Source organism: Drosophila subpulchrella, unplaced genomic scaffold (assembly GCF_014743375.2).
Source record: "Drosophila subpulchrella strain 33 F10 #4 breed RU33 unplaced genomic scaffold, RU_Dsub_v1.1 Primary Assembly Seq24, whole genome shotgun sequence".
Classification (NCBI taxonomy): Eukaryota; Metazoa; Arthropoda; class Insecta; order Diptera; family Drosophilidae; genus Drosophila; species Drosophila subpulchrella.
The window spans coordinates 220,586-234,795 of NW_023665550.1; the positions used below are offsets into that span (position 1 = coordinate 220,586).

Here is a 14,210-nt window from a genome sequence, read left to right on the forward strand (position 1 = left end):
GTCAGCAATTTGAACTCGGGATTGCCAGCGGCGTCAGCGATGTGATTGCACCCGCATTAGCTATTTTATTTGGCGAGAAATGCGTCAGATCCCGCGAATCCCATCCTCAACCAACAGGGTGTCCTTAACCGCGCTGTCTCTTGTCTTGCCTGGCAATTTGTTGGCTTTATAGAGCCATATTTTTCGCCAGGCGACAATTGCCAGACATAAACCTTAACCCGGCAACAGAGTCGTCGGAAATAGGAGTTTTATGGTTGCAGCCGCCCTGCTGCACACTTTGTGGCGCTGGCAGCTTATTTATGGCCGGGTCTCAGGTTTAAGGTCAACAAACCCGCTTTGCTGGCACAAATCCTATCTAGCTGCGCCCCGATAAGCCTCCATTAGTCAATTAGGAGCGAACTTAAGACGCAGCCTTAATGGGCAACTTGCCATCCCGAGGCCTGGATGCAAGTGCAGCTGAGAGCGTAAATCACATCAAGCCGGCAAATTAATCAGTCAGCCTCAGAAATCCCAAATGAAAATGAGCGACAATGCGGTGCCACTTAGTGGGGAGTCGAGTGGTGGCGGCGGAAAGCGGGGAATCCCGGGAAAGCCGGGAAAGCGAGTCTTAAGTTGCTAACACGCCGCCGCTCTGTACCTTTGACAAGTTTATTAAGTTAGTTACAATGTCGACGCTGGTCGACGGCTGCTCCTGCCAACTCTGAGTGCTCCGATGGCAAATAAAATCAACGCCAATGCAGCAGGAGCACCGGGAGCAGCATCCATCGTATCTCGCATCTCCGCCTGCCATCGCAGCCATTTCCCAGCGGTGCAATTGTATTAGTTGTGTTAAAACAAAGCCAGCCATGTGTAAGCGCCGAGGATGAGGATGGGGATGGGGATGGGGATGAGGGTGAGGTGGCATCCTGGAGCGGGAGATAGAACAACAGTAACGAGCAGGCTGCGGCAATTACAACAGTGATGCGGCAACAATGTGGGCAAGTGTGTTGCAGGTTGGGGAGCATTCGAAAGGGACGGCGCACCCTCAAGCGAATGCTCTTTCCTTCTGCCGAAATCCACCTGCAACATATAGAACAATCTGAAGAAACTTAAGGGGGAAACTTACTCGGAAATAACAGTTCCAGAAGAATCAGAAAAATCGTTATAATGTGTAAATTAAACACAAGGAAAACTTTCGTAAGAAAAAATTGTCACAGCAACATTCTGAGCAAGCTACTTGGAAACGTGCGGAAAAATCTATCTTTACAGACAAATCGATGGAAACTTTAAGTGAAACTAGAAAATCCAGCAAAAACCTACAGCAGAAATCTATAAGAAGCCCAGTAGCAACCCATTGAAGAAACAGAAAATAAATGATACAGAATTAACCCACCAGCAACGTTCTGGAGAAACCCCACAAAAAATATATCAAGTTGTAGCCGAGCGAAGGCTTTAAGTTCTCTGGTCTGGTCTGGGAAACACATATATTTCGTGATTATCCCCAGTTGCTCCATGTGCCCGTTGACTCCGGTCCTTGGCTCGCACACCACCCACTCCCTCCAAGCCCCATTGCATTGCTACTGCGGCAATGACATGCGACAAGTGTTGCACTGACAGCTTGCAACATGAGCGACTTTTGTTGTACTTTCTAGAGCGTTGCACAATGCATTAGAGTCCCCGAGCGGGAACAACAGCTAAAGGAGTTCATCCCATCCAGGATACGGGGTTCGGTATCCTCCCACTTCGGGCGTCTGCTTGTGCGAGTGCCAAGGAATTTATTGTTGGAAATTATCAAGAGGCTAATATATTTGCCGAAAGCAATTTCGAGTTAGTGGCTCGGGGTCGGGGAGGATCAGGATGGGCATGGGGATGGGGATGAGGATGAGGATGAGGACGGGGCAGGGGGCAGGGGGCGCGACAGTCAGTGAGCAATGTTGGCTGACAAGATTTTTGCAATTCCAAGCAAGTGATAGATATAAGTAGCCATTTCTCCCTGCTCCTTGGGCTCCACTCGAAAGAAATAAGCGTCTGTTCGGAATGGTTGGAGCTGAGGGATTGCCCTTTCGCGGAGGAGTATGAAGCTAATTGTCAGCGAGTGTCAATGAAGTGTGTGCTCAGAAGGGGCATTTATTATTTTCACCATTAGAAGAGGGGAATCTGAATTTGGGGCCAGAATAAAACCGGAAAATGCATAACATAAATTTGCATTATTATTCATGCAGAAGGGAGCAAACGGCGGTTGGGCCGAAATTAAATGTAAATCGCGAATCGCCGAAAGTTCGCCAACAATGCAATTAGAGAATTACAAAACCCTCAACTGTCCACCGATAACGTGGCCACAAATTATGCAAAGTTATGCGTGCTCGCCTTCAAAATATTCAGCAATTTATGCGAATCGCCGCAGCTGACAACACAGATGCACACGCACCCGCCCCTCCGCCGAGGAAAAACAAAAGCGTCTGAATTCATAATTACCCGAAAACAGGAACGCAGTCAGAGGATCGCCAACAATGGCAGGCCCGAAACAATCGAGCGTGTAATCCGGCCAAACGCTCGACGCTGTAAACAAGGATTTGCCACGCTCATTTAACGCTTTTGTCCGGCGGCCATGTTGCCAAACCAGAAAACTCCAACACGACCAGGTGCCAAAGGCCTGGTCGCTGGACACTGGACACTAGCCCTGGTGGAAGTGGATGCAGTGGACGCCAAAAAGCCTCGGATCGCCATCGACCTCATAAATTTCCAACTGAATGCCCCGCTGCACAGGCACGCAAAATCCAGTTTCCACTTTGCCAGTCGCCAGTTTGCCATTGCCAGTTTGCCATTTTGCCAGTTTGCCAGTTGCCAGTCAAATGCGTCGTTGGTTAATAAATTTTCTGCAAATGGCCGTTGCGGCGACTGCGGCAAATGCGCGCCGGAAGTCGCCTCACGCACACATCGATTCTGCGGGGGGCGGGGGGAAGCCCCTTTTGGGGAAGTGAATTTCATATACGCATAAATATTTGCACTGCATTTGAAAAATATACACCAGGCGAAGCGTACGAATCGTAAGCTCTAACAAAAACTGGCAACGGCAACGGCAAACGCAACGCAAACGCACAAACGGAACCGGAAGTGCACCATACAAATATTCTGTTTACAGATTTTTTACGGATTTTCTATCCCGTGCCTCGTTCAATTTTTTCCCCGGTCAATATGGCCAGTTTTCAGTGGAGCATTTTATTTTGAATGAATAATCCTAGTGTTAAATTTTGGATTGTATTGCTATTAAAACAGCATCGATCCATTAAATGGATTTTATTATTTAAAAAATCTTTTTTTATCTTTGTTTATTAAATATTTTCAGTGTTAAAAGCCAATAAATCAAATATAACAAAAATCGTAACGTAATATGTGTGGATCACATAGAATATACCCAATTGAGGGAGTGTATAGCCTGGCAATTTAATGCGCCTCAGACATCCGCCTTAATCCAAGCCCAAAAGTTAATCTCTCCGCCTGCAAATGCAATTAAAATCGTGTTTCATTTATGGCCGCCCTCTGCTGACCGCGCTCTTTTTAGCCCGACATTTAATTGGCACTTAAACGCATTAAGCGTGCGAAACATTTCCACATATATTCATATTCATACTTTTTTGTTCTCGCATTCTTCATAATTTTTTGTGCTCTGCGGCTGGAGCATTTGAATGCGCACATAAATTTCCGTTTGCATTAAGCCCGAGGCAGGCAGACAGACAGACAGGCTGGCAGACGGGCAGCGGGATGGCCAACAACTATTGGCTACAGTTTTTAAGCCGCCAGTTCATTGTTGCCACATTACCAGTGGATAACATGTGTGGCGGTGGGGGGCCATCGTCCTCATTTAATTGTCATTACGAGTATTGTGTTTGTTTGGAGCGAGATGTAATAAAATTCCAGCGATGCCCAAGTGTAAATAAATGGATATGAAAACATTAAATGCAATTGTTTCGCTGCCCGGCTCGTCGAGCAGGGCGGATTGCATTTAATGGGGGAAATTTATGGGCATTTAATGCGCTGCATTAAAAGTTTCAAAAGGCGCTTTGCATAATTCCGCCAATGACATTAGCTTTATCGCCGCGCAAACTTACCCAGCGCTCCTCCTTCCTTCTCCCTCAGGTGGTCCACGCCATGGACCGCACCGCCCGCGTCACCGACTACCGCTTTATCAAGGAGGCTAATGGCGCGCTAACCATCACCAACGTCATGCTCGAGGACGACGGCAAGTGGCAGTGCGAGGCGGAGAACACGAGGCGCTACACGGAGAACGCCCGACCCGTCAAGCTGGTCGTCCTGGGTGAGTATCCCCGTCTTACTTTCCACCTTCCACTTTCCACTTCCCACTTGGGTGGGGCAGTCTCGACTTGGCCAACAGCTTAGACAAATACTAAAGGGGTCGTGTCGTGCCATTTGCCAAATTAGCCGGGGACGAGGCCAAGTTGGCGCTGGCAAATGCTCGCTTTTATGGCCACGCCATCACGGGGAGCAAAAAGCATCCTCGAAATTAAGATAAGGTCGTGCCCCAGAATTGGTAAACATTGGGATTTTCTCTTCGAGCGCATGTTCTGAATGCAACTAAACTGAGGGAATCTGCCTTTAGCTTCATTTATTGATTTAAAAATTACTGTGAAGATTTAAGCTGTCTTTGTCGCGGTTAAAAATCATAGTAAAGGAATACTGTATGTTTTTAACGTAGATTAAAAAAAATATTTTTCGAATACTTAATCATCGAAATCAAAACCTTTTCTTTTGTTTTAAATAAAAATTAAATAAATTTGTTAAATCCCACTTGCAATATTATTTTATCTGTGTTTTAAAGTTTAACAGCTGTACCCAGCAATAATAAGTGTAGTAATGATTAATTTACAAATGAATATGATAAGGGATCACTTGTAGACCACAGATCTTATGAGCTTTTATCATACCGAACAAAATAAAATGTATAATTTAAGCTTGCCATTATGATATTGGACAAATATTAAAGTGCGATACAATAATTTACCCATTAAAATATTTTTTCGGAATTAAGGTAGCAAGGAAAAAAGATTTGATTAAGCTAAGATTTTATTATTAAATTGCTTAATTAACTTCGAAATTTTGATAATACTGCCTTTTTGTGTAAATATGTATGTGATTATCAAATTTACTTGCTTATCCTAGCAGATTTTATAATGTTCCTCATAACGCATCCCACACACAGATCGCCCCAAGCCGCCGTATCTGCTGATTGACTCCCGCCGCCTGGACGCCAGCAACCTGTTCGTGCCCGTGAAGGAGAACTCCGAGCTGAACCTGGCCTGCGTGAGCGAGGGCGGCAACCCGCGACCCTCGCTCACCTGGGAGGTGCTCCTCAGCCCCGGCGTCGACCGGCACGCCCAGAAGGTGTCCGCCGAGGTCCTGGAGCTGGAGGAGATCAAGGGCGAGAAGGTAAGCCGGGGCAGGGCACCGATCCGATGAGTGACAAGTGGCGGGATGTCCGAATGGGATTGGTAATGGCCGTTCGGCTGGAGTGGAAAAACCACAGCATCGCCGGCCAACAAACACATTAGGTGTGGCCAAAAGCGGCTGCCGGCCAAACAACGGCTCTTCCGGACGACTGGCTGAACCCAGTTTGCGGTCGGGCCAAATTTGTTTGTCTTGCACTCGAGCATAATGAAAAGCAGACATTTCGGTTGAGCAATGCAGGAGTTTAGTCAGCTCGACGCCACTCCCACTTCGCCCCCACTTCCACCTGTCAAGCACACACACACAGCCCCGGGCAGTGTCTTCCAGGCAGACGAGTGTGTGTGGGTGCTTGTCGCTCGGACCCTAAATGCCACAAATTTGCGTGTTCGGCTGGTCACAAACCTAACCCCATCCCACTTACCACTTACCACTGGCCACCCACGGCCACTCCGGCCCCCCGATGATTGATTGAAAACTGTGCCAACAAAATTTCCATGCCAAAGCCACAGCGGGTGGTGGGTGGTGGGTGGTGTTTGGTGGGTGGGTGGTGAGTCGCACGGAGTAGTGTTCGGCGAGGTGGGCGCCCTTGCCCTTGGACTTTAATTTAAATTAATGATGTCGCGCTGATAACAGGCCTGACTAATTGGCCGCCCGAGCAGTCGCCTGTCATTTGGCCCAATTTGCCAGTGTTTAGCATAAATTTTGAATGTGAATTTTATCTGGACTCCCCTCCCCTGCAGATCGACAAGGACGGCTACAAAATCAACAGTGGGGCGAAGAGCGAGGCCCGACTTCCCGCGGTCTACAGAGCCCATCATAACGCTCGGATCCTGTGCGTCATGGAACATCCCACGCTAAAAATTCGACAAAACGCCTCGCTTCTGCTGGATGTGCAGTGTAAGTTTGGAATATTTTTAGGTTTCCCTTATAAGAATATTTTTAGCCTTCCTTATCTTTTTATTACCACTAAATACTTAAGACTTAGAGCCGTTGACTCGCCTCCCCTATTTAATTTTTTTATTTTATTTATTTATTTTATTACAACTAATTTTTATATTTATATTTATAATTAATTTTTTTATTTTACTGCAAGACTTTTTCACATTACAAGCATTTTTATTCATTTAAATATGACAGTAGAAAATTAATTCATTATCAAACTTTTCGGATCTGATTACTTTTTCAGATTATGAAAAGGGTAAAAATGTAATTTATGCTCAAATAAAAAATCCTAATTAAAAATCACTGGTCGAATTAAAGCCCATCTTACTATTTATTGAGCCGAAATAATCCCAGAAATGAACAGTGCTTCAGTGAGTCATCATGGTAAGGTCACCCAAACTTTTAATAAAACCCAAACAGGGCGAATATCTCACCACGTTTAATTACCTTAAGGAGGGCAAAAAACGAGAGTGGAATGATGTAAATAAAAGTGAAACCAAAAAGTAAATGTTGATTGAAAAGTTAAATTGCGAAAGTTAACACACGCCGCCAGCCGGGCCAAGAGCTCGGCAGAATCGCAGCTGAGGGCCAGCTGGGCAGGGAATGAAACAACACAGAAAATTATTATGCACCTGCAGCGAACAAAGTCAGCGGAGTAACCGAAAGCAAAGGTGAAATTGTATTAATTGAAACAGCAAAAAGGGACCAGAAGGAAAAGTAAAATCAAATTGCAATGAAACCGGCCGGAGGAAGACGAAAGAAAGCGCGACAGTTGAGAAAAGGACGCCAACGAACAATTGAAATGCAGGGGCAAAAGCTGCTGAGAAAAGAGGGGAATTAATGGAAATTCGAGGCCCGAGAGGATTGCAGGACTCTCAATTAGCTTAAAATAAGAAGGTGTCGAGAGAAAGGAGGAAGGATTCACAGCTTTAATTTTCATAAGCCCCGTAGCCTTCATTTTACTTGGAGATCGCAAGAAACAATAATGTTGAGCTCAGATAAGGACTGGTTATGATACGCCCATATACGCTGATATGACTGGTGACCCCGAAGGCCTTGTACAGGAATTATCACAGCACATGCTCAGCAGCATAAACAAAATCTCTATGAGAATTGGGTTTGTGACCATGCCTTCGAATCGCTGGTCGTTGTGACCCCTAACCTTCCCATCCATCAACCGAATTGCACCTGAGATGATTCCCTCCGCGCAACAATGGAACCGCTTTAAAGGAGACCCTGCGAAGTCCGACTCGTGGCCAATTGAGGTGGACAATATGCATGCCACGAGCAGCCACAACAAAACCGGGAAATAAAGATACGAGTCCTGTGGACACCGCAGAAGTGACGCAACCGGACATGGAATTGGGAATCAATGCCAGTGGCCGGTCGGTGGGTCGATGAGGCGAGGCGACAATTGGAAGACTAGCACTAATTGGCAGCAAAAAGCCGCACACACGTCCTGGCCACCAGGACACCGAACACCAGCCGGGTCCTCGCCCTGAGGAGGGTCTCAATCAGCGCCAGGATCCGGGGACGGACCACAGTTATTTGCTTTATTAATGCCCGTGAAGCCGCATAATGCCCTGACAAATGCCCAGGTAGTGGAGAGCCATGAAAATGATTGGAAAATATAGAAAAGCCGTGTGGGATTTGCATGGCACAGAGTCCTTGATGTTTTGCGTGCTTTGGTGTGGGTGTGATTGTGTGGGTGTGCGAGTGTGTGTGCTGTGTGTGTTGTGTGTGTGGGCTTCGGCTCTGGCCAGGCATGAAAATTGCAAAAACCGCAATAACAACAGCACGAGGCCTCAAACAATAATAACGGGAGCAGCAACAAGAACAACCACAACGTTTTCCGGGTTCAACAAAAGAAGGAACAAGTTCGTCCTGATTCGTCCTGTTTTTCCTTTTATTGTTCCCGCTCCCCTTTTCTGCGCTTGTATAAATTAAAATGCACACACATGAGAGCATTTGCCCAGGCCATAGACATTGTATCCGCATCCCAGTCCGTATCCGCATTTGTATCTGTAAATGTATCTGTAGTGAGTGCTGCGTTTAATTTGCGCATTTTTATGCAGACAGTTGACAGACAAATCAAGGACATGGACAGGGATCACTGCTCCCCGAAATGCTGAACAATTTAAGCTGGAAAAGTCAACTGAAGGAAGCAAAGAAAATATTTGGGTTTCCATTTAAATTAGAGCTTTTTAGGCCAACATTTTGCTTTTAATTTGAGCAATTTGAGAAGATGCCAAAGTGCATTTTTAAAAGCGGCCTATCCACAGTAATTGTTTTCCTTGCCTGAAAACAATATGGCCAAACAGTTAAACAATTTTCCAGCCCTTGTGTCGCCCAGTTTGAGTCAACAAATTGATGGACCACCATCACACACCACAGACGTGGGTATGTTTTTCCAGCCCATTCATAAATATGTATGATGTCTGACGACTGACGACTGACGGCTGTCTGGCTGCCGGTCGTACTACATCGACAGGATCGGAGGCTGAATTGAATAGTTTGGCAAACAACCGACAAACAAATTCATTTGTCCCTCGGCATCTGCAGACCCTTTCCGGGCGCCTAATCAAATTGTATTAGTTACAAAAGGCCACAAAGGCGGCTGGTGCGCCGAAAAATTGAAAAGATTGAAATGAATGCAGGCCCATTTGGGTAGCATATTTTGGCCAGACCTGCCAAATGGCCAGCACTAATTAAAAAACATTTGATTTATGCCTATGAATATGCATTGAATAGGAGTGCACATGTCTGCCTGGGCGGGGCGTCCCATTATTTACATTTACATTTAGATTTACATTTTGTCGATGGCTTTTTGACATGCACTGAATGGATTTGTGATTGGCAGTTTGGGATTGAAATCGAAGTTGTATTTTGAATCGTATATCGAATTACTTTTGGACAAACCAGAATGAGTTGTGGCTGCCGAAATAAAGAGCGCAGAACACGCCAAAATTGAAAATGATATTACGAATTCAATGCCGCTAACTAAGTAAACTTCATGGGCTGCTCTGAATGGAACTTTGTATTAATTGACACCTGGTTCGCTGGTAACTGAGTGCTGTCAGCTTGGCTACACATTTCATTAATCAGAACCTATTTTAGTCTATTAGAAAAGCAATGATGTGTGTGGAATTACAAGCAAATCAAAATGAAAATTGCGAATTTAGAAGAGTATCTCCCTTCGGGAGAACTCTGTCAGCCCGGCTTTAAGGATTACAAACTCGGGCAAATATTTCATCACTTAACCTCTCCTAATTTAAACTGCAATAAGAAATCCACTCGTAACTCGTACGACAATAAACGCGTTCTTGTTTACCTTCCTCCCAATACAGACTGCGCCTAACGTTTGCATTTAGTTTAATTATAAAAGTTTTTCTTTCTTGCCCTCAGTTCGTACCCCTGCTTTTGAGTAATTTTTTAATTAAAAAACTATTTTGTTGATGTTGCCACAGTCTAGTCGGTGATAGCGCCGAAATCTGCGGAAGAGTCAACCGAAATAACCATCTGTCCCGTTGCAGACACGCCCTCCTTCGCCATATCCCGCACACCTGGCTTCGGCTATCCGCTCCGCGAGGGCATCGAGGTCAGCCTCAAGTGCGACGTCGACTCCAATCCCCCGAGCACTCCGCGCTGGCAGAAGGACGACGGTGACACGCCGGTAAGTTCGGGCCATTGAAAAGTGCACAGGAAAAAGTTCAGATACTTTCCATTCAGTGTTCGTAGGCTCTAAGCAGTTTAGGAAGTAAAGTTAGGCATTTCAGAGTCCTGATGGAGGAGTAAGTAAAAAACAATATTATTTTACTTAAATGGATATATCAAAATTATATTATTTTACTTGGATGGACATAATCAAATAAAAGTCTTTTACTAAGCAATCGAAAATATTTATTTACTTATAAAAAGATTACTTATCTTTACATATCAATATGTATTAAAAGGGATTAGACAGATATTTATCTACGACAAAATTATTCGCTGTCTAATAAAACATTATAGTATTAGGATGTAATATTATTTCAGTCCGAGTTTTCAATAAATATGACAAATGTTTATTTTTTCATTGAGAGCTTGTGTTAAATCTAGCCAAATTATTTTAATTAAATTTTATCTTTATCTATGCCCATATTGGTTATTCAAAAAATATAGAATTTTTTCCTGTGCGTTTGAGTTGCGAGAACTAGGAAGGTGGGAATGCGTGGGCCTCGTGCATTCGTAGGCCGCCCATCGGAGTTCGGCCTTTTGTGTGATTTTTGGCCAAGGAGCAAGTTTTAAATGGATTTTCGTGCAGTTGTCGCTACCTTGCGAAGCCGAAACTTGCGCGAAACTATTTGCCTTGCCTTAATTACCAAAAATTGTTTACGCATAACGAGCCAAACTCATTTCCCATTTCCCAATTCGCGTTTCCAGGCCAAAGTGCTAACATTCTGATTTCCCATTTCCCGACTATTGCAGGTGCCGCAAACGGGCGATGGTTTCCTCAACTTCACATCGATAAGGCGCGAGCATTCCGGCTGGTACAAGTGCACGTCCCGGCACCTCAACTTCCAGTACTCGTCGATTGGCTATTACCTCAGCGTGCGATGTGAGTACTCCACCTCCCACCTCCCTGCCAGCCGTAAAGCAGACCGTAAATTAGACCGCGTATGCGTGAAATTGCCTTAAAAATGGCGCGTGATAATATTTTGCCCATTAGTTTGTGTCAGTAAAATTGCTGGCAGCACCACCGGCCGAAGCCCTCAGAAACCCTGTAAAGCCCTCGAAAACCCTCGAAAAAAATGAACAAAATCAGCGAACATTTTACGACACTCGCACATGGCGCTGAGGACAATATTCGGTGTGATTTTTTCGGGGATGTTCGTGGCACTTTGCGAGGCGCCTTGTGGCGCCACCCCCTGTCATATGCAAAATGTGGCAAATTTCATTGGTATTGGCATTGGCATTGGCATTGAGTGGGTGTCTGCCCCCGCTTCCTCTACTATTCACGCTTACGCGCCATTTTGCTGTCAATATTTTCCGTTTTGCGGGTTGGGTTTTATACCTCTTTGGTCGGGGGATATGCGGCACATTATGCGCTCAGCGCGTGTTAATGCTGGTAAATATTTTTATTGAATTTGTGCCCCTGACAGGCGGCCTAAAAGCAGCCATCAAACCGCCAAATCGAATTATACGTCTCGAGAAAACTCATTTGCAGCCTCATTAGGCGGCCAATGCAATCGAAGGAGCTCAAGGAATCGAGAACTGCACTGCCGCCCCACGAAATCCATCTTAGTCCCCCCGAGAACTCGCTCATCAATCACGGCCAAAACGGAAAGCCGAACTAGAGAAATAAAATATTGGTAATAACAGCTTGACAAAGTGTTGCCACTTTTTATGCCGTCGCAGGGATCGGCAGGCCCAACTCCCGTCCCCTGGGGCAGAGTTTTCGCCACTCCTGACAGCCGCCTGTCGCTGCTCATTACGGGGAAAACAAATGCTTTATTAATAAAAACAAGGAAAAATGTTTCCAAAAGGCCAAAAAGTGACGGAGACGGCCGTCCCATCGACATTATCGATGATTGATGGGGGCCGCCAGGAGGAGAAAGAAAAGAAAACTTTTCTCCGCATTTTCCAGCAAAATCTAATTGTGAGAGACGCTGAGCTGGCAACATGTTAAGCACATAAATCAATTTGTAAAACGTTTTATCGAACTCGAACTCCGGTCGAGGGGACGGAGCGGACGGAGCGGAGCAAACTGCCGAAATGGCAGATCCAACTGGCAGCAGTCGGCATCTAAACCCCATTTGCGACAACCGGCGTCCTATATGTGTACCTATAAGATATGGCAGAAGCACAGACACGACTCGCCTGTCATAAACTATAAAACAGCTGCCCGACCCATGATAAATGGCGGCCGGGGAAGATTTTGATTTCGGGGGGCACGGCACACATTCAAGTCGGGAAAAACTGATAAATCGCATTTGAGCGGGGGAGCTGCGAGAATCCCGAATCCCGAGTCCCAGACAGACGTTTGAATGCGGGCTTAATTGCTGACGATATGTTTCCTCCTCCGGATCTCGCCATTGAGCTGGAAAACGGAGCGGGGGAACAGGTAGCACAGGTAGCAGCAACGAGGGGAAAACTTTTCCGTCGACAACAACGAGGACAACGCTGACGAACTGCAATGAAAAAGCAATCAGCGATGCCCTGCCAAAAGAAAAAGAACGGCCAATAGCGGAATGCGGAGGGCCCGCAAAAGTAGGCAATTGGACGCAGTTGCTCAAAGTTTTCTGCGCCGGCCACTTTCGCGTGATTGATTCGCCCGTCTGGAGGCTTCGGAACTTAGGACTATGGACGCAGGACTCGGGGCTCGGGACACAGGACACGGAGAGCTTGTTAAAACGTCGCTAATTTGACACGTACGTCAACAGGAGCGGCGAGCGTGACGCGGGGCCAGGACTCAAGTCCTGCAAGTGGGCCACGTTCAGGTGCACATAAGCCAGGCCCATTGACCGAAGTTCTGTTTGCCAGCCTCATTAATGAGTTAAAGTTAAAGTTCTCATTGGGGCTAATTAATGTTGAGTGGCTTGCTCGAACAATGTGCAATTAGCGAAGTTTCCCAATCCGAGCAATCGGCAGAAAAAGGCTTCTAAAGCATATCGAATGTGTGGGAGAAAATCAAGAGTTCTTTGAAAAAATGTGTTTCTATGACTTGGAATGTAGAGCAAAAATACGAAGATGTTTAGACATCCATACATGCCACAGAATGAACAAAAAGTGCTTTAATTGTTTAAACGTTTTACTTAAGGAAAAGGTATACATTATGTTTTCCTATACATACAGCTCTATCCATTTTGTTAGTGTGTAAACTAATTTGGGAAAACGTTCAAAAGCCAATTATTTAATCGAACAAAGGACTTTGATTATCGTCTCGAGCAGTCCGGGTGACAGAACTCAACTCCATCTAATTCTCCAGGGTCACTTTTGCGGCTAGCCCTGCCACCGAAATCCATGTGCAAATTGCATTCGCCTCGCCCTGAACTGATTTGCCCAGCCAACTGTCAAGAAAATGCACCACCAACACCGCAAGGCTCTGCCACATTGTCAACCACTCTGGAGGAGAAACAAACAGAAGCCCACACGTCCTTTGAAGCAGTGCCAAACGAGTCCCAGCGGATACAGGACACTCGAGCCTTTCCTAACTGAGGGCGCATTACAATAAAATTTAATTCTCCACGCTATCGTAAGCATTTCGATTGCGAGCCATTCCCCACGGCCCAACTGCGCCGATCGGAGAGTCCTGGCCATGTTATCCATTATCCTTCGTCATGCTGGTTATCGCGGTTTAACTTTATTGTCTTTCGACCATCCCCCACAAGATGTCCCATGTCCTGCTCCTCGTCCTTCGCCACAGCTTTGGCCATCTTGGATTTCTGTGTTTATCGGCGCGCACGATTATTAGTTTTTTGTTTGCTGCCTTTGTTTTTATAGCCGGCGATTATGTTTCGGTATGTGTCGAGGGTCCCACGTCCTGCAAGGATTTTCAATAAAATTTTATTTGGCGTTGCCTCAGATGAAACCGAAACTCATTTCGACTGGGTCCCATTTTCTGGGCAACTTACAGAAATATTAAAAACTCATTGCGGACAAATGTCTCTGAGCAGAGTATTTTTTATGGCCGCAAAGTTTCCTCCTCGCCTCGATGGCATAAACGTAAATTTGCCGAGAGATTATCTTTTATGGATGTGGAGCAAGACACAGTGTCTTCGACAGCGCCCCACCAATTTGCATCCGCCCTCCTCAAATGAACTACTATCTGCTGGAATCCCCGCTCC

At 45.7% G+C, this 14,210-nt stretch overlaps 1 protein-coding gene across 1 annotated transcript in view; it reads left to right on the forward strand.

The window, feature by feature from the left end:
• Positions 1-14,210, forward strand: part of LOC119559383 (irregular chiasm C-roughest protein) — a 125,508-nt gene that overhangs the window by 91,774 nt on the left and 19,524 nt on the right. Inside the window, exons 4-8 of the mRNA XM_037872440.1 lie at positions 4,117-4,294; positions 5,198-5,424; positions 6,183-6,339; positions 9,918-10,057; positions 10,852-10,981. Of these exons, the coding sequence (XP_037728368.1) occupies positions 4,117-4,294; positions 5,198-5,424; positions 6,183-6,339; positions 9,918-10,057; positions 10,852-10,981 (832 nt within the window). The remainder of the gene's footprint in view (positions 1-4,116; positions 4,295-5,197; positions 5,425-6,182; positions 6,340-9,917; positions 10,058-10,851; positions 10,982-14,210) is intronic.